General features: G+C 38.4%; 1 protein-coding gene across 19 annotated transcripts in view; it reads left to right on the top strand.

The window, feature by feature from the left end:
- Window positions 1-19,699, top strand: part of ULK4 (unc-51 like kinase 4) — a 659,217-nt gene that overhangs the window by 37,552 nt on the left and 601,966 nt on the right. For 12 of the 19 annotated variants that reach the window (XM_058288214.2, XM_058288209.2, XM_058288208.2 and 9 more), the window contains exons 10-16: window positions 970-1,088; window positions 1,231-1,300; window positions 2,598-2,694; window positions 9,588-9,692; window positions 13,394-13,454; window positions 15,116-15,297; window positions 16,139-16,185. In XM_058288214.2, coding sequence (XP_058144197.1) covers window positions 970-1,088; window positions 1,231-1,300; window positions 2,598-2,694; window positions 9,588-9,692; window positions 13,394-13,454; window positions 15,116-15,297; window positions 16,139-16,185 — 681 coding nt within the window. The remainder of the gene's footprint in view (window positions 1-969; window positions 1,089-1,230; window positions 1,301-2,597; window positions 2,695-9,587; window positions 9,693-13,393; window positions 13,455-15,115; window positions 15,298-16,138; window positions 16,186-19,699) is intronic. The other 7 variants (XM_058288215.2, XM_058288210.2, XM_071211995.1 and 4 more) reach the window with 1 other exon arrangement.

The following is a 19,699-nucleotide window of genomic DNA, read 5'->3' as shown; positions in this document are numbered from 1 at the left end:
GAGAACAGAGAAAAAAGAAAGCAGCAGGACTTGTGTCTTGGTACCACAGCATGAGAAAGGGTTCCCCTCCTTAGAGTCTTAGGCACAGGTTAGCAGCTGCTACTGTCTATGCAACTGCTTCAGGATTATCATCAGATTGAGGCAGGACAATACGGAAAAAAGAAAGTAGGAAGTTTTTCCTGCTCTCTCTGACCTTTAGGGACCCCCTTTCCTGTTACTTGGAACAGAAGCAGAAGGCTTTTCTTGGGGCTCTGTCTGCCCATTCTGTATTACTTCTGGGCTAAGGGCTGTCATTCAGTTTAGGCTGGGCAATACTGGTGGGGAAAAAATTAAGGGAAACTAACTGCTGGTTTAGTGGCACTTTGAGGTCAGGTTTTCTTTCCCAGTCTGCCTGCTGCCATTTATTTTTCAGAGATAAGGTCTGTAGACTACTTAGAATATAATAATTTGCATATAGTAAGTGCTCATTTTAGCTACTCAGTTAAAAAGGTCTTTTTTTTTAACTCTGAATTTGCTAAATACCTAGTGTAATTTCTTTTATTTATTTATTTACATCTCCACCCCCTTGTTGTTTGCACTTGCTGTCTGCTCTCTGTGTCTTGCTTGTCTTCTTTTAGGAGGCACTGGGAACTGAACCCAGGACCTCCCATGTGGAGGGAAGTGCCCAATCACTTGAGTCACATCCTTTCCCTGCTTATTGTGTCTCCTCGTTATGTTTCCTTGTAGTGTTAGCTCGCCCCGCCCCGCCAGCCCATTGGGTCAGCTCATTGTCTTGCTCATCTTCTTTAGGAAGCACTGGGAACCAAACCGGGGACCTCCCACGTGGGAGGAAGGCGCCCAACTGCTTGAGCCACATCTGCTCCTTTGTAGTGTAATTTCATGATCTTTTCTAAGCTTTTGTTCTGCACAAGAAAACTGTAGAAAGCCCCAGAATAAATTTGATTGCATTGGCTTTTTCCTGCTGAATAGCAGAAATGTGACAGACTGTTCTGGGCCGGAAGATTCCAAAGAGGTTTTGAAGAATCCCCAGAGTGGACAGGCAAAAGGGCCGAAGAGTGGTCAACGATTAAATCGTTCTTTCAGATTAGGTAAGCTTTCACTGGAACAAGTTCATGCCATTAGCGTGTTCTTTTTTAGAGTTCTTATTTTCGTTGTTCTCTGTCTCTTTAAATCGGTCTGCATTATGTCCTGTTCATGATTTATTTTTACTTTTTTACTTTCCTGCCACAGAAAATCCAACTGAGTTGCGGCCAAAGAGTACTCTTGAGGGTCAGTTGAATGAATCCATGTTTCTTCTCAGGTATGTAAAAGAAAAAACAGTAAGGAGTCAATGGAAGATAAAAGTTAAATATTCTTAAAGCGTCTCTTGTCCTGATGGCAAACCATGTTACACAGAGAGAAAGGACCAGGGATATTATTGTCAAATTCCATGTCCACTTTCTACTTTCAAGATTGGAGTTAAGTGTTGGCCAGTGGACTTTATATTTTGACTTTTTTTTTTTCAAACCAAATCAACTTACTTTTTTCCTATTTGTAAGGACTAAAGGCCCTCCATTTTGTCCTTTTACTTCAAATAGAATTTGATTTAAAAATTTCAGAAGTCAAACTTCTATATATGGACTTAACTTTTAGAAAGAGAAACAGGTTGTGTTTTTCTTTAAATATTTTTTGTACAGGTGAGGCTTAATGCTTGTCATTGAAAAAATAATCAAAATGATGTATCTTAAAATTAAGTGATTAGGGCCTAATATATTTTAAATTTTTATTTAAATATTAAATATCATACTTTATAGTTTATTCACATACTGAAATAGTTTAATAAACTCAAATATACTGGTCTGGATTAACCATCTGTAAATGTTAAGAATGTTAAATTCAACAATATACATCCTAGGCACTTTAAATACATTTTTTTAGAACCTAATACAATATCTGGCATATTATCAGCACTAAGTAAGTGCCTGTTGAATGAATGAATAAATAAGCATCACAGATAAGTAAGTGAAAAAGAAGTGAGAATCCTGATCTTTTGGAATTTGAAAGAAATCATTAAAAAGACCTCAGTGAAGTGAGTAGAAGAGTTTCTTCAAATATGCATGTGTGAAAAATTCAGTATCAGAAACCCTGGATTAATGGAGTGGACTTAGAGTATGGCTGCCCTTTATAATGATAGGAATCATTAAAAATAGATGCAGATATGTAACTTTGTTCTTTACCTTATAATGGGTACCAAGGTTATATTTCAGTTCAAAAATTTTTTGAAATAAAATTATAAATATATTCTCTTTTGTAGAAGAAGATCTGATCTACTTAATTATGTCAATCACTCCTATATCAGCAGACATTTAAAATATAATAGGTTAGAAAGAAAATATTATGTATATTACAGAAGCTGTAAATTAATAGTCAAGAAATTACTTCAAACAGTTTTAAAAATAAGTCATATAAACAAACTAGAGTTTAAACTTTTAAAATAAGATCATACAGAGTAATCATATTCTGTCATTTGCCATTAAACTTTCCCTATCCAAGAAAATTATAAGAAGAGGTTAAAGTGTATAATTTCTGAATATTTTTTACTGGTATATGTTTCTTAGTTCTCGCCCTACTCCAAGAACTAGCACTGCAGTGGGATTAAGTTCTGGTGATGATGTGACTCAAAAGTCATCACAGAAGACATCTCCTATGAGCAAGGTGAGCAGTGATGGGAATTTTTTTCTATATAAGATATAGAAACTCAGAAGAATAATTGGAAGTTGATCTCTAAACTGTGTTCATAACTAGAAAATTTACGGTCAAGCCATCCTCCCTGAATATCATTGATTTTTCTAATAAGTACTCTACGATATCCCATTTAGTTGCTTCATAATTGGTTTTTTATTTTGGTAACAACAACAGCTTTATTGAGGTACAATTTATATACCATACAGTTCATTCATTTAAAGTATAAATTCAGTAGATTTTAGTATATTCAGAGTTGTGCATCTATCCCCACAATTGAGTTTAGAACATTTTCATCACCCTAGAAAAAAATCCTGTCCCCTTTAGCAGATGCTCCCCATTCCCTCCTTCCTGCAGTCTTTGTCAACCGCCATTCTGCTTTCTGTCTCTACAGATTGTCCTATTTTGAATATGTTGTATAAATGGAATCACGCACTATGTGAACCTTTGTGTTTAGCTTCTTTCTGTTAGCATAATGTTCTCATTGCTCATCACATTGTAGCAAGTATCAGCACTTCATTCCATTGTATTTGAATACCACAATTTCTTTATCCATTTGTCCATTAATGGACTTTTGGGTTGTTACCTTTTGGTTATTGTGAATAGTGCTGCTATGAAAATTGGAGTACCTGCTTTCAGTTTTTTGGAAATAGACTTACACAAGTGGCATTTCTGGGTCATATGGTAACTCTTTAACTCTTTGAGGAACCTCCAATTCTTTTCCACAGTGGCTAAACCGTTTTATATTCCCACTGGCAAGGTATAAGGGTTTCAGTTTCTCCACATCCTTACTAACACTTGTGATTTTGTTTTTTAAAAAATTATTATTGTAATACTGGTGGGTTTGAAGTGCTATCTTCTTGTGATTTTGATTTGCATTTCCCTAATGCATATAATATGGAACATCTTTTCAAGCGCTTGTTGGCCATTTGTGTATCTTCTTTGGAGAAATAGATACTCAAGTCTTTTGCCAATTTTTTTTTTTTATTGGGTTTGTCTTTTTGTAGTTGTGTGTTAGAATGTTTTATATATTCTGGATACTAGACTCTTTTGAGATACATGGTTTGCAAATATTTTTTCCCTTTCTATAGGTTGTCTTTTCTTGATGATGTCCTTTGAAGCAGAAAAGTTTTTATTTTGAAAGAAATCCATTTAATCCGTTTTTTCTTTTGTTGCTCATACTTTTGGTGTCATAGATAGGAATCTATTGCCACGTCCAGGATCATGAAGATTTACCTCCATGCTTTCTTCTAAGAGTATTGTAGTTTTAATTTCTTAGATTTAGGTTATTGATCCATTTTGATCTAATTTTGTATATACTTCATTCTTTTGCAAGTAGAAATCTAGTTGTCTCAACCCCATTTGATGAAGAGATTATTCTTTCCCCAGTGAACAGAATTGGCACCCTTGTCATTGAAAATAATTTGGCCATATATATTTGGTTTATTTCTGAACTTACAGGAAAGTTGCAAACATAATAGAAAATAATGCAGAGAACTCTAGTATACCCCCCCTTTAGTCAGCCAAAGGGGTACTGATGCGAAGTACCAGAAATTTGCTGCCTTTTATCAAGGGATTTGGGGTAAAAAGTTAGAATATCATGGCCCTAAAAAGTCCAACTCAAGGTACCATAAGAGGTACTTTTTCACCCAAATCAGTTGCCATGCGTTGAAGTAAGATGGGGGTCTGGTCTCCCCTTCCTTTTTCCTCTTAAGGCTCCATGGTCCCACCTTCTTCTGATCTCAGCTGTAGGCTGGAGGACTTGTTTCTTTCCAGGCCTTCTCCGTTGGCTCAGGGCTCTGGTCTCTTCAGCTGCAAAGTATCAGGGGAATGGCTAAGCTCTTCTTGGGGCTTTAGGTGTTTGAGCCTTCTCCTTTCTGTCACATGGCAGGACTGAAATGACCAAGTTCTCTCCTCTTCAATGTCTTCTGCATGTCTTCTTGAGTGAGTGTCCATTTATGTAGCTCACCGAGGAGACGGAGACTCAACCTTGAGTCATGCCCTACTGATGTGGTTGAACCTTTAAAAATTTTTTAAATTAAATTTTTATTTTTTATTTTTAAAGAAACTTGAGATTACATAAATGTTATGTAAAAAATATAAGGGATTCCCATATGCCCCACTCCCTCCCTCTCTCACATGTTTCCACATTAGCAACATCCTTCATTAGTGTGGTACATTTGTTACAATTAATGAACCCATATTGAAGTATTACTACTAACCATGGACTATAGTTTACATTATAGTTTACACTCTTTCCCACACAATTTTGTAAGTTATGACAAAATATGCAATGGCCTGTATCTGTCACTGCAGTGTCATGCAGGACAAATCCAGTGTTCCAAAAATGCCCCCATATTACGCCTATTCTTCCCTCTCCCATCCCTCAGAACATCTGGTGGCCCCTGCCTTTACATCAATGATAAGATTTCTTCCATTGCTAGAATAATAAGTCTATAGTAGAATAATAATGTCTACTTTAGTCCATTGTTCTTTCACCAGTCTTGAGGATTTTGGGATGGCAGTGCCCACTCTACCTCTAATTGAGAGGGGCTTAGATCCCATGGGGAGATAGATGGAGCTAGCTTGCTTGCAGTTGCAGACACTCTCTGGTCCTTGGGATGGGTATTGTCCATCATCATCTCCTTGTTAGTTGTCCTAGGTTAGTCCAGTGAACTGGAGAGTAGGTGTTGCAACTCTGCTGAAATTCAGGGCTCAGTTGGCACATGGATGAACCAAAGATTTAAGTCTCTGGGACATATATTTGTCAAGTAGAGTGCTAATTATAGGTTCAGATAAAAGGGACAGAAGAGCCAGATGTAGAGAACCTATAAATGAATCTAACTCTGTTACACTGGGGAGCATAAATTCCAAAGTAAGGCCCACTGACAGGGTGCTGAATTCCTGAGCAGTCTGCCCTTCTTATAGTTTCTGGATATCACTAGAGCCCTCAGGAATGTCACCATTTGAGGCACTGTTTACTGTGGCAGTCATTGAGATCCTGCTGAGACATGCATGAGTGTAACCTCTGGAATGACCTCCTGACTCACTTTGAAATCTCTTAGCCATAAAAACTTGTTTGTATTTACCATTTCCCCCTTTTGACCAAGGTCTTTTTCCAGACGCATTGCTAGTTGGTGTTTTGAAATAATCCCTTGGTGCCAGGGAAGCTTATCCCCAGGAGTCATGTCCCATGCTGGGGGGAAGGCAGTGCATTTATATGCTGAGTTTGGCTTACAGAGAGGCCACATTTGAGCAACAAGTAGGTAAAAGCCCTAATGGTAACATAATTTAATCAAAGACATCTCAGCTGAATCTAATACGATCAAAAGGTATCACACCCAGAGGAACAGACCAGTTTACAAACATCTTCTTTTTTAAAGGTTTATTTTTTTATCCCCCCCCTACCCCCACTTGTGCTCTCTGTCTGCTGTCTGTGTCCATTCTTCTGTGTCTGCTTGTCTTCTCTTCTCATCTTTAGGAGGCACTGGGAACCAGTTCCCGGACCTTCTGATGTGGGAGACAGGCACTCAGTTGCTTGAGCTATCTTAGCTACCTGATTTGTTTTGTCTCTCACTGTCTCTCCTCTGTGTGTCTCTCTCTTTTTTTTTCACTTTTATTGCTTTATCTTGTTGCGCCATTTCTCCATGCAGGCTGCCTCTTCACGTGGGCAAACTCACTTTCACCAGGAGGTCCTGGGAACCAAACCCGGGACCCTCCATATGGTAGACAGGAGCCCAGTCGCTTGAGCCACATTCATTTCCCCCCATAATCAATATCTTTTTTGGAATTCATAAATAATGTCAAACTGCTGCAACCCCCTACTGAAATACCCAGATTTATCAACTCTTAACCTTTTGCCCAATTGTTTTTCTGTCTGCTATCTATTATCTATTGATCTTTCTGCTATCTTTTTAACACTTGAAAGTAGTTTGCATACATCCTGCCCTTTATCATTTAATATTTCTATGTATATTTTCCAACACAAGGATATTCACTTATGTGACCCCATTAACTACAATTATCAAGTTTGGGAAATTTAGTATCGATATAAGACATACAGTCTATATTCTGATTTTTTTCAGTTGCCCTAGTAATGTCATTTTGGGATCTTTTTTTTTTCATTAATAGATCCAGTCAGGGTCATATATTGTATTTAATTGTCATCGTCTCTTTAGTCTCTTTTGTTTTTCACTTTGATAATATGTATATACAATATAACATTTCTCATTGCAACCCTCCCAAGCACACAGTTCAGGGGCATTAATCCCATTCACAATGTTGTGCTACCATCACCACCATTCATTCCCAAAACTTTCACTCTGTACCTATTATGCATTAACTCCGTGTTCCCCATCCCTGGTAACTTGTAATCTTTGTCTCTAGGAATTTGTATATTTTAGTTATTTTATGTAAAAGGAAGCATACAATATTTTTCCTTTTGTGTTTGGCTTATTCCACTCACTTTAATGTTTTCAGGGTTCATGTATGTTATTGCATGAACCTTCATTCCTTTTTATGACTAACATTCTATTTTATGTATATACTACATTTTGCTTATCCATTCATCTGTTGATGGACACTTGAGTTGCTACTGCCTTTTGTTTATAGTGTATAATGTTGCTATGGACATTGGTGTGTAAATATCTGGTTGATTTCCTGCTTTCAGTTCTTTGGGGTATATACCTAGAAGTGGGATTTCCGGGCCATATGGTAATTCTCTGTTTAACTTTCTGAGGAGCTGCCAAACTGTTTTCCACAGTGGCTGCACCATTTTACATTCCCACCAGCAATGTTTGACGATTCTTATTTCTCTGTATCCTTGCCAGCGCTTTTTATTTTCTATTTTTTAAATAGCCATTCTAGTGGGTAGTAAATGGTATGTCATTATGGTTTTGATTTACATTTCCCTAATGGCTAATGATGTTGTATGGTTTATAATTTTTTAAAACGATACTTTTTAATTTGATCACAAAAATACTGTATAGTAACTGTAAAAACTTGGAAAATATAGCAGATCATGAGGAAAATTTAAAAATTACTTATAACTTCATTAACCTAGGAGAAATCATGGATTATGTTTTTTTTAATTGGATTACATTTTGATATATCTACCTGTGATTTATATATTTGTTCATTTTTAAACAAGGGAACATAATTTTGTAACTATTTTTTCATATTGCAACTGTTGATCTCTTAGTTTATCTCTGAGGAGTTTGTTTTGGTTAACTGTTTATATCTTGCTATTGTGAATGGGACTTTAAAGTTTTATAGTTTGTCATTTGTGCATTTATTCAGTTTATATATCATTTATTTTTACATATATATTTTCGAACTGTTGTACTTTACTAATTCTAGTAGTTTTTTAGTTGTTTCATTTTGGATTTCTACGTGTGCAATCGTATCATCTACATATAAAGATAATTTGATTATTTCCCTTTCACGTATTGCTGTCTTGCTTTGTTCTGTGGGCTAATCTAGTTCACTAGCAGGTCCTGTACAATGCCACACCAGCAGGTTGGCCATCCCCTTACTCTGTTGTTGGTTTCCCTCTTTCCTTCTGCCTCTGGCCCAGGACACCCATTCTCTACTGTCGGGCTATTGTAGTAAGCTACTTTTTGGTCTCCTACTTCCTTCTTTCCCCTCCAATCCATTCTTCCCTTAGCTTTGTGTTTTGTTTTGTTTTTCCAGTGAACTTTGTTAATCATTACTATCTTCTATTGAGCAGTGGCAGGCATCATTTTTAATGTTTCACATTTACTCTTCACAATCCTGAAAGTTTGGTGGTTTTATTATAGACCTTTGTTTTAGGTATATATCTTCATATATATTATATCTCTGTTTCTTTATTATAGAGATATTATATCTCTATTTCATCTATATCTTTATAGATATAAAAATGTATATCTATATCTTATTGATGAAGAAAACAAGGCTTAGAGAAGTTCTTACCTAGCTTAAGTTCACAAAATTAACAAGTGACAAAGTAAGTCTTTATGTCTTGAGAGACCATGTTGTTAAGGGTTTTTTTTTTTTTTTTAAGAATGTTCTTCCTTACTTAGTTTTCATATATACATATTTATATTGGCTCGGTTGCAAGGGATGGTCTTGGCTTTCAGAAACTTTATTAGCTAGCTCTTCTGTTCCTTTATTCATGCCTTACCTTGGTTTTGGATAATTTCTGTACTTTTTACTTCACTGCTTTGGTTTTCTATGTTTTCCGGTTTGCTGGTAGTTGTTTCAACTGAAGTTTTAAAAGCCTAAATTCTCTTTTCTGATGTGAAATACTAAGGCATAGGACTAGAAACGAAAGTTCTCTAGAGGGAGAATGAAAAAACATATTAAAGGAATCACTTATTATTGATTTCCATTATCTATCACCTCTACTTCAGCTAGATTTAATATATATATAGATGTTTCACACTGAGGTAGCAGGTCAGCACTTCAATCTGAAATTTTTTATGCTATATTTTTAACTTCCTATTGAATATTCTGTAAAGAAGAAATAAGTGATCCATGTTTTGTGAATAAAAGATAAAAATCATGCTGGCAATTGAAAAATCAATTTGCCTCATCATAATTTGGAACATCAATTCATAGATCTGTTTGCCAGTCCTAACCAGTCTTAGTTGTAAACTTGAGCAAGTCAGTTACTTTCACTGAGTTGTGTTCTTTTCACCCTTAAAATGGGAACAATGATGTATCTGTATGATTCAGGGTTTTTGTGGAAAAGTAACTGTAAGTAAATAAGTATGTTGATGGAGGTGACATTTATTGGTGAAATCTTACTTAGCATATTGTTAGCTCAGTCTTTTAAAGCTTTTCAGTAGTCACAGTAACAAAGTCTGATTTCATTCTTGTTTCAGATTCCGGGTGGACAGCTGAGTCAGCAGGACCTGGAGGCCCAGATGAGAGAGCTGATCTACACAGACTCGGAGCTGGTCATCACCCCAATCATCGACAACCCCAAGGTCTGAAATCTGGATGTTATTTTCATTCAGAATATTTTTTGCCTTGTTATTGGTCCTGTTATGTTGTCTGCTTCTATTTCATTTGTGCCACATGTCTGTAGTCCCAATTCTTGCATTGTTGGTAACCCTCTCCTTCTCCCATCTGCGCTTCATGGGAGCAGTGGATTTCCTTCCTCCTCTGTTTTGATGTATCAGCTCTACCTCCATTGGTGCCATATTCTGGGGCTGAGGGGTGCTGCTGACTTCTGGACTTCAGACCTTTGCTCTCAAGCCCTTAGTTTCTCTGTGCATACCTGTATGAAGGACCAAATACTGTGGTCACTGAGGTATTGTAAAGACACTGGCCAGGGAGCACCACCCACCAGCTGGGCTTTCATCCTCTCAGAGGTAGTTACGGCTGCATGATAGCAGGTGGGAAGGTGCTGTGGGAGCTGGAGAGCCATGGGGAGCCATGGTGCACAGTGCACTCCTGATCTGGTTGCTTTTCCTTGCACCATATCTTTAGGAATGTCCTACTTTATAACTGGGAAACACTCTACCACCTATTCCTTATTTCAACTTTCTGGCTGCCCTTTTAAAAAATGCCTTTTACTACATTATTTCATGACTATTTCCTCTTACCTCATTGGGGAGCATTACTCTAGACCATATGGGTTCTTGGACACATGCTTATTTCCTAGATATATTTGTAATAAAGGAATTCTTTTCATGAGTTTCAGATGTCTGGCAGAGTAACTAATTTTGCTAATTTTGATGGGTAATGGGACATTTTCCCAGTAGACTTTCTAGAATAATTTGAATCATTTGTGATAGTTTTTTTTTTGAAGATTTATTTATTTATTTTTCTCCCCTTCCCCACCCCCCCTCCCCGCCCCAGTTGTCTGCTCTCCGTGTCCATTCACTGTGTGTTCTTCTGTGTCTGCTTCTAGTCAGCGGCACCAGGAATCTATGTCTCTTTTTTGTTGCGTCATCTTGCTGCGTGAGCTCTCTGTGTGTGTAGCGCCACTTCTGGGCAGGCTGCACTTTTTTTCGCGCTGGGCGGCTCTCTTTAGGGGGCGCGCTTCTTGTGCGTGGAGCTCCCCTACGCGGGGGACACCCCTGCGTGGCACAGCACTCCTTGCGTGCATCAGCGATGCGTGTGGGCCAGCTCCACATGGGTCAAGGAGGCCCTGGGTTTCAACCATGGACCTCTCATGTGGTAGGCAGACACTCTGTTGAGCCAAGTCTGCTTCCCTTGTGGTAGTTTTTGACCATATTCCCTCTGTATTTCTTTATTTCTTCTTTTTTTTAAAGATTTATTTTTTATTTATTTCTCTCCCCTTCCCTGTCCCCTCTTGCCCCCCAGTTGTCTGCTCTCTGTGTCCATTTGCTGTGTGTTCTTCTGTGTCCACTTGTGTCAGCGGCACCTGGAATCTATGTCTGGTTTTTTTTAAAAGAAGAGAAAGATTAAAAAAAAAAAATTATTTATTTATTTAATCCCCCCCACCCCCGTTGTCTGTTCTCTGTGTCTATTTGCTGTGTCTTGTTTCTTTGTCCGCTTCTGTTGTCATCAGCGGCACGGGAAGTGTGGGCGGTGCCATTCCTGGGCAGGCTGCACTTCCTTTCACTCTGGGCGGCTCTCCTTACGGGCGCACTCCTTGCGCGTGGGGCTCCCCTACACGGGGGACACCCCTGCGTGGCAGGGCACTCCTTGCGCCCATCAGCACTGCACATGGGCCAGCTCCACACGGGTCAAGGAGGCCTGGGGTTTGAACCGCGGACCTCCCATGTGGTAGACGGATGCCCTAACCACTGGGCCAAGTCCGTTTCCCTGTCTCGTTTTTTTTTGTTGTTGCTTCATCTTGCTGCATCAACTCTCCATGTGTGCGGAGCCATTGCTGGGCAGGCTTCACTTTTTTCATGCTGGGTGGCTGTCCTTACAGAGCGCACTCCTTGCACGTGGGACTCTCCTCTGTGGGGGACATCCCTGCGTGGCACGGCACTCCTTGCATGCATCAGCACTGTGCGTGGGCCAGCTTATCACATGAGTCAGGAGGCCCTGGATTTGAACCTTGGACCTCCCATGTGGTAGGTGGACAGCCTATCCATTGGGCCAAATCTGCTTCCCCCTTTATTTCTTCTTAAAACTACCACCTAGTAGTTTCTGAGAAACTTTAGTCAGTAGAGGGTTTTTTTTTTACCTTTTATTTAAACTAATTTTAGATTTATAGAAAGGTTCAAAAATTAGTACAGAGAGTTCCTAGACACCTTTTAACTTGGCTTCTCTTAGTGTTTCACCCTACATGACCATCCTGCAGGTGTCAGAGCCAGGAAGTAGAAGTTAACACTGACTGAGTGCTGTTAACCGAGCTGTTGAACTTTCTGAGTTTTAACAGTTGTTCCACTAATGCCCTTTTTCTTTTTGTCCTAGGGTCTCACATTACAGTCAATTGTTATGTCTCCTTGTTCTCCCATAGCCTGTCTAGCCTTTCAAGCCCTTGGCACTTAGAGGCGTACTGACGAGGTATTTTGTAGCATGTTCCCAATTTGGGTTTGTCTAACATTTTCTCATGATTAGAATAAGGTGTACATTTTTGGCAAGAATATCACCAATAAAGGTTTTGAAAAACTGTATATTAGAGGTTTTGGAGGAGATAGACATAGATGTCTCAAGGTGAAGGACCTTGGCCATTTCCTTAGAACTCAGGGCATCCACCACATGGTTTCTTTATTTTCCTGAAATAAATTGTGCACGTTCCTGTTGATGCTCCCCCAGCTTTCTGGAATGGTGTCTGTCTTCTCTAATTCAACTGTCAAGTCCTGGCTCCCCGTCAAGACTGAAAACCATCTTCCCCTCCTCCATAATTCCTGTCCTGACCACATCAGCCTAAGTGCTTGCTGCATTCTCTACGTTCTTAGAAAATAAGTGGTCTCTTTCTGTGAAATATTTTGCCTGGAATTATTTTCTGCCTATTAGGAATTTTCTACTTACATGTTTTGTACTTTATTGTTGTTTAACAAATGTTTGGCTCATCTTCCCAAGGAGGATATCAGCTCTATGACAGTAATCATGGCTTTTATCTCTTTGAATCCCCTGAGTGCTTAGTTAGCATGGCACCTTGCCACAAAGGTTTGTTGAATGACAAAATTTCTAACTTAGAGGTAAATTAACTTAAGATTAAATCAAGATAGGGTGAGTTTTTTTTGGGGGGCACAAAACAGTAAAAAAAATTTTAGTTAGAAAGGTTGTGAACTTTCAAAACAGTCATACACATATGTAGAATTTCCATACAACAACCCACCACACCATTGTAGAAAACATTTGTTACAGATTATGAGACAATATCATCATACTTTTACCATTAACTATGGTCCATAGCATGTATTTGGCATGTTTTTTCCTTAAGGATAGGGTGGGTCTTTTTCATGAAGCTTTATTTTCTTGCAGATAGCAAGTGAATTGAATTTTTCTTATAAGTTATTGCCTATATATGTGTATTTGATTTTGAAAAGGTGCTGTTGAATTCTTATTCTTTTACAGCATTAATTTTTTTCAGCTTAATTAAGCAAATACTTACTGAGTACCTAATATATGCTTGATGTTTTATACGGTACTGGTGGAGATGTAAAGATTTATGAGACATAATCCTAGCGTTCATTGATTTATAGAATGGTTTCACAAAGATATTGTAAGTAAGTTTTTTTTTTTTTTTAAACCTTAGATTATGAAACCACCGCCGATTAAATTTGATTCAAAAATATTGCATCTACCAGCACATTCAGGTAGGATCATATAAAGACTTTGTCTCTTTGGGTACAGATAGAATTATGAAATTACTGGCAAATGATGTATTTTCTATATGAATAGCTAAATTCCTGTTTTCTTGCCCATTGGCTATATTCTTGGGACAGTGCTATGTAAATTATAAACATTCTGTCATTATTTGCACCAGTCTTTCATGATATGCAGCTAGGTCTGGGCTGCTCTTGTGGGTGGAGAAGTTCCCGTGTAGCGGGCTGAGTTTTCCTATGGAATGGGTGGGGGCCCTTCTCCTGCCCCACCCTTTGGTTAGAGCCAGTTGAATTTCCACTGTTTGTGGTGCTTTCGAGAGTGCACAGCGTTGGAGAACACAATGAAGAGTTGGGGTTGTGTCTGAGGGAGTGGGGCCTTGAGAATGGGGCCAGATGATTCATTTTGTGGGGATGTTGCAGGAATGGAAATACTTGTGGGATGATTGTTACATTTCCTCTCAGCTAATGGGATTCTTATTAGAAATTTTTATATACCTTAAATTTTGATATATTTTGTTTGACAAGTTGCATTTTATGCTGTTGAGCTAGATGTAGAGAAAATTTATTGTCATGGCTAGAGTAGACTCTATGATATGAAGTAAATTCACAATAATATATTCATATTTAAGTAAGCTGTCTTGTGGTTTTATCAGTCAAATTAATACAGATTAAAAACAAAAATAAACGGTACAGTGTATTTTTACTTTTAATAATGTATCTCAGTCTATCTAAAATATTATCATTTCAACATAAAATTACTGAAATATTTTATATATATTTTTTCAAACTAAGTCTTCAAAATCAGCATGAGCCACTTTTTTTTTCAAATGCTCAGTGGGCACATGTGGCTAGTGGCCACCAGGTAGGATAGTGCAGCTCTGGAGACTGTATGCTTAGCCACAAAGCTGTCTCAGAAGAACATTTGGAAAGACCTGTGAAGCGGAATATTTTTAGTATTCAGTGCTTTTAGTGCCAAATGGAATTATTTATGAAGACCTAAAGTATTATAATCTGGAAGTAATATTAGTTTCCTTTTCACCTTTACTTTGAATTATTTAGGAAATTATTTCTACAATTTAGTTTGCTTAAAGATAGACATTGGCAAAGCATATGTTAATTTTAGGACACATTTCATTTCCTACTTTTGGCCTTTTGTTTTTGTGGGGGTTTGGAGGTAGGAATTCCAGATGACTGAGTCTTCATATTAACCTGATTATGTTAAATAGTAATTTCAGTGTCATTTAACAATTGTAGAATCTTTGGTTTTTCCAATATTTTAGGGCTGGATTGCTTTATTTGTACAAAGGCTATCTTGTTTTCTCATAACACAATTTTATTTTATTTAACTTTGCATTTTGTTATATTGTAAGTTATAGGATAATTTTCTGTTAGATACCTGCCTTTTTTAAGCGTGGTTTTCTTTTGAAGTAGTTAAAAAGATCTCTCTGGTAGAAAAAGAGATGAGGGATATAGAAGACTAAATAAAAGTAGTGTCATTTTTGGAAGAGTTTTCTTTTGGATAGCGTACAGTCATGGCTTTCTTTGTCCTCACCTTAACTATTGAAGTCCTGCACTCCTTTTTTTTCTTATAATATTTCTAGTGTATTTTTTTCCAAATAATGTGCCCTTTTATTATTTTCTGTCCCCTGCAGTGGATAAGTTAGTATTTCTGAAAGACCAAGAGTGGAATGACTTTTTGCAACAAGTGTGCTCACAGATCGACTCCACCGAGAAGAGCACTGGGGCCTCCCGAGGCAAGCTGAACCTCCTTTGCTATTTATGCTTGGTGGCTGGTCACAAGGAGGTGGCCACCAGGCTCCTCCATTCACCCCTGGTAAGTCAACAGCTTGTGACCCGAAGGTTCTTTTCACAGGCCCTACAGTGGGCCTTACAGAGTGCTTTTGGATCTCTATACAGATGAAATCAAGTGGTAAAATGGTAATTAGATTTAATTACAGTGGGGAAAAAGAGTGGTTTATTAACCTGATAGTTTAATCTTTAGGTCTAAAAGCAATTGAGTAGATAGTGATTTTGAATCTTTTCCGTTGTTTGTATTTAATGTTAACTTGAAATTAATCGTAGATTAACATTCACATGTGAAATCCTAACCGACAGAGGCTTTTCTTCATGTGGGAAAAAGGCACCTTTGCTGGGCCAACTTGGTTAACCCAAGGTTTCTGATGTGACATGGAAGGGTGAGGTCGAATCTCTAAAGATCTCTTTTTTTCCTTCCTCTGGGAATATTACATCTTGAACTATCTTGGTTTATTGGTAAAACCATAGGAATTTGGTAGAGTTTTTGAAATCATCCTCGGAAAGGAGTTAGAGTGGGCTGGGGACATTTTCCATAGAGGACTCTCATTTGGGAACTTAGTTGAAAAAATTATGTTTATTTCCAGGATAATAATGTGACTTTCTTGGAAGGTGGTCTATGAGCGGAGTGGGATCGAGGGACATTTAGGGAATACAACTGTGTAGGAGAAAAAGAAAGCTGTTCTTAATTTTTATTTTATTCATATCGTCAGTGCTTCTTGCAACTTTGTAAATAATTGTTTCCCAGGTGCAGGGATCATGGTTCAGTTGTATAAAGGTCTGATTTGCTAATTTAGTGATTACTTTCCTGTTTCATGTTTACTACATATCACATTAATGTACCTTTTAATTTTTTATTCTAGTTCCAATTGCTAACCCAGCATTTGCGAATAGCTCCTAACTGGGATATGTAAGTAACATTTATATTTCAAAAAATTGCACTTCATGATTTTATTTAGTTATAGCATATGTGTTTATCAAAAGCACATAATCCTAAATAATTACCATAAATTATTCTGAAGTAATAATGATTCTGAGTCATAGGCAATTTCTATAAGGAATTCCATTTGTAAATTTAAAAAAATTAAAAATAGCCTGTGTCCTACCATTATAAAGACTCTTCTAAGATCATATAAGCTTCTTCTGGGGACCTTATTAACTTTTCACTATTCCTTGTCAAATACTTTAACCTTGATACCTGGATTTCAATCTCGTCATACTTCTTTAGGAGTTTTCCCTTACCACTTGAATGTTTCCCTTAGGTGGCACTTAGCTTTCCTATGATGTTATTTAAAATCTAATGAGAATACGATTTATAAACTGATGGAAGGAAGTACACCTGCTTTTTATGGAAGCCACATGCTGTGGTGAAAGCATGCTGGGTAAAGCTTTCAAGGGCTCTGGGCTCTGGCTGTCAGTGGTGGGGCCTGCGGATTTCCTTTCCTCCTTCGGAGTCTTGGCTTCCTGGCTTGGGATGCAGCCAGACCTGGGTGTGGATCACAGATCTGCCCCTTGGCATGGAGATTCACTTGCTGAGCCTCAGCTCCCTCCTCTGTAAAATGGTGATACTGTATTTACCTTTAAGTTTTTGTTAAAAATTAAACTTTGAATGAGTTAAGTACAAGAAATATCTTGTACAGTGCCTGGTTCCTAGCAGGTACTTAGCATATGTTGGGGGGTGGAAGTTATTATTATTTCTGCTCATCTCACATGATTGTGAGGAGAAGTACATGAAAGGAATTTGTGAATGTGGTGGTGGTATGATGGTAATTATTCTTCTGTGCCTGTTAGAATATGCAGAAAATAATAGGTACTCACAGACTGCTTTTTTTTTTGTCTTTATTTTTTTTAATGTTACATTAAAAAAATATGAGGTCCCTATATAGCCCCCACCCCCCTCACCCCACTCCTCCCACATCAACAACCTCTTTCATCATTGTGGCACATTCATTGCATGTGGTGAATACATTTTGGAGCACTGCAGCACCACATGGATAGTGGTTTACATTGTGGTTTACACTCTCCGCCAGTCCACCCAGTGGGCCATGGCAGGATTTACAATGTCCAGCATCTGTCCCTGCAGCACCACCCAGGACAACTCCGAGTCCTGAAAATGCCCCCACATCCTATCTCTTCTTCCCTCTCCCTGCCCTCAGCAGGTACCATGGCCACTTTCTCCACATCAATGCTACAGTTTCTTCCATTACTAATCACAGTAGTTCCAGAATAGAATATCAGTAAGTCCACTCTAATCCATACTCTATTCCTCCATCCTGTGGACCCTGGGATAGTTATGTCCACTCCACCTCTATATTGAGAGGAGGCTTAGATTCCACATGGGTGATGGATGCAATTCTTGCTTGCAGTTGTAGGCACTCGGCTCCCTGGTATGGTGGTTGACCTTCTTCACCTCTCTGTTAGCTGGCTGGAGTAAGTCCAATAAACCAGAGGGCAGGAGTTGCAGGACAGACTGCTTTTTTGAGTAATTATTCTTATTTATCTTCTATGTAAAGTAAAGTTTAGCATGGCAAAATAGGAATTTTAGTTGATTTCTGAGCACTTAATACTTTTCTTGAGGAAAATACATCATAAGTTGTCTGTTCTGCCATAGTATGTTTTACGCATTTAATATAATAGATACATTAATGCCATCACTTCTCTTCCCCATACTCCATAGCTAGGCAAGTTGATAAAGTTTATATGAAGGAAATACAAGCAAGAATAGTTAGGAAGATACAAAAAAAGTAAATAAGGTGGGAGTGGGGAAGAGGTGTGTGTTGCTATTCTTAGCAGATTAAAGCAATTCAGATTAAAATCCAAGAAAATTTAGTTACAAAACTGTGCCTTTGGATATTGCATTTTATCCATATCTCTGACTAGTGAAGATACAATTTGGAAATTACCCTTACTACCAAAGAGAGCAGAACTTAAAACCCGTCTCTAATCCCCAAGAGAATGGCAAGTCCCAGATGATTTCATGAAATTATTCTGAGAGAGAAAAATTTGGTGATACACACATAAAAGAGATAAGCCCTTTAAGAAATAATTAATGAATTGTTATGGCTGACAACATTGGAAATGACTGAAATATTTTTAAAATTAGGTAGCAATATTTCAATTATCTCTTCTTCAACTGTAAATTTTTTTGTGTGGCTTCTGTGAGATGAGTTCAGGATAATAACACTGACCCAGATAATTTATTCTTTTTTAACAGTTTTCTGTTGCCCTGGACTTCCTGTCTATCAAAACATAACACACTTCATTAGCCAACCCAGTGAAGTAAGGCATAAATAATAAGAAAATGGCTTAAGGAATAAGGAAATAATTATTACTATGGTTCTACAGATTTGCTGCTCTTGAGTGGACGGTGCTTACTTAGTGTCTTTCATGTGATTGGAGGCAGATGTTGATTGACTAGGTCTGGATTTGGCTGTGATTTTGCTCTTACCCCCAGCCTCTGGTCTTTAATGTGTCCGTCTGACTTCTTTGAGAACTATGATGGCTTGAAGTTACGGAAAGGACAGGTTTCCGTGACCACCATCTTTGAGTCACTTCAGAAATCTTTGGTACTTCTCTCTTTCCTTTTTTGAATACCCTTCTCCACAGTACAGTGGACTGCCTCAGACTTGCCACCCTCTTTAGAAATAATTTGTGCTACCACCTGTTCCTGAGGTTTCCACTTTACCAGGACTCTGGATTACCTTTGTTACGGTGACGACCACCTGGTCCTCTATTATAGCCTTCTGAGTTCAAAGTAAAGCTGAAGAAAGGCAGGGCTTTGTGTGGCTGATCTCGGGTTACTGTCACTCTGATCTTTGGATAGTCACTTATTCCGTTCGGAGATTTGTTACCCAGTTTCAGCATGTTGTTGCAGGATCCTGAGTCTCCTGAAGGGGCCATGTTCAATGTTCCATTACATGTAGAGGCTACCTTGGGCTTTGTGGTCAGCTGGAGTGGGAATGCAGATAAATCAGCAGCATTGTAGAGACCATTTTTCACTTGAATAAAGTAGTCTCATCTTGTCTTTTGAAACAGAGTGCTGTTTGAGCGCTGCATCTTCAGGAGGGCCTGGGGAAGGTGGCACCAGCTGCTCGCAGAAATGCAAAGTGGTGCAGAGACTCCTAATCAGCCATTTGTACATGCCAGGCCTGAGCAGCAGCCGTGGCCCACACACCCCGAGACTCAAACCTCAGAGCTGTTGCTGCTGCCACCTTCACTGCCTTGGCCACCACTGCCAAAGCGCAGTCCCTGACTTCCAGTGTCATACATATTGACTGTCCTCGTAGATGTCTTACTCTGTATAGGCACAGACTGTACCGCGTATGTCTGGATGTCTTTACACCAAGACATTCTTACAGGGATGCCCATCCTTCCTGTTTTTACCCTAGTGATATATTGTGCATGCTATTTTGTTATCTGCATTT

This window comes from Dasypus novemcinctus, chromosome 26, assembly GCF_030445035.2.
Source record: "Dasypus novemcinctus isolate mDasNov1 chromosome 26, mDasNov1.1.hap2, whole genome shotgun sequence".
Classification (NCBI taxonomy): Eukaryota; Metazoa; Chordata; class Mammalia; order Cingulata; family Dasypodidae; genus Dasypus; species Dasypus novemcinctus.
This window is presented reverse-complemented; position numbering and strand designations above follow the sequence as displayed.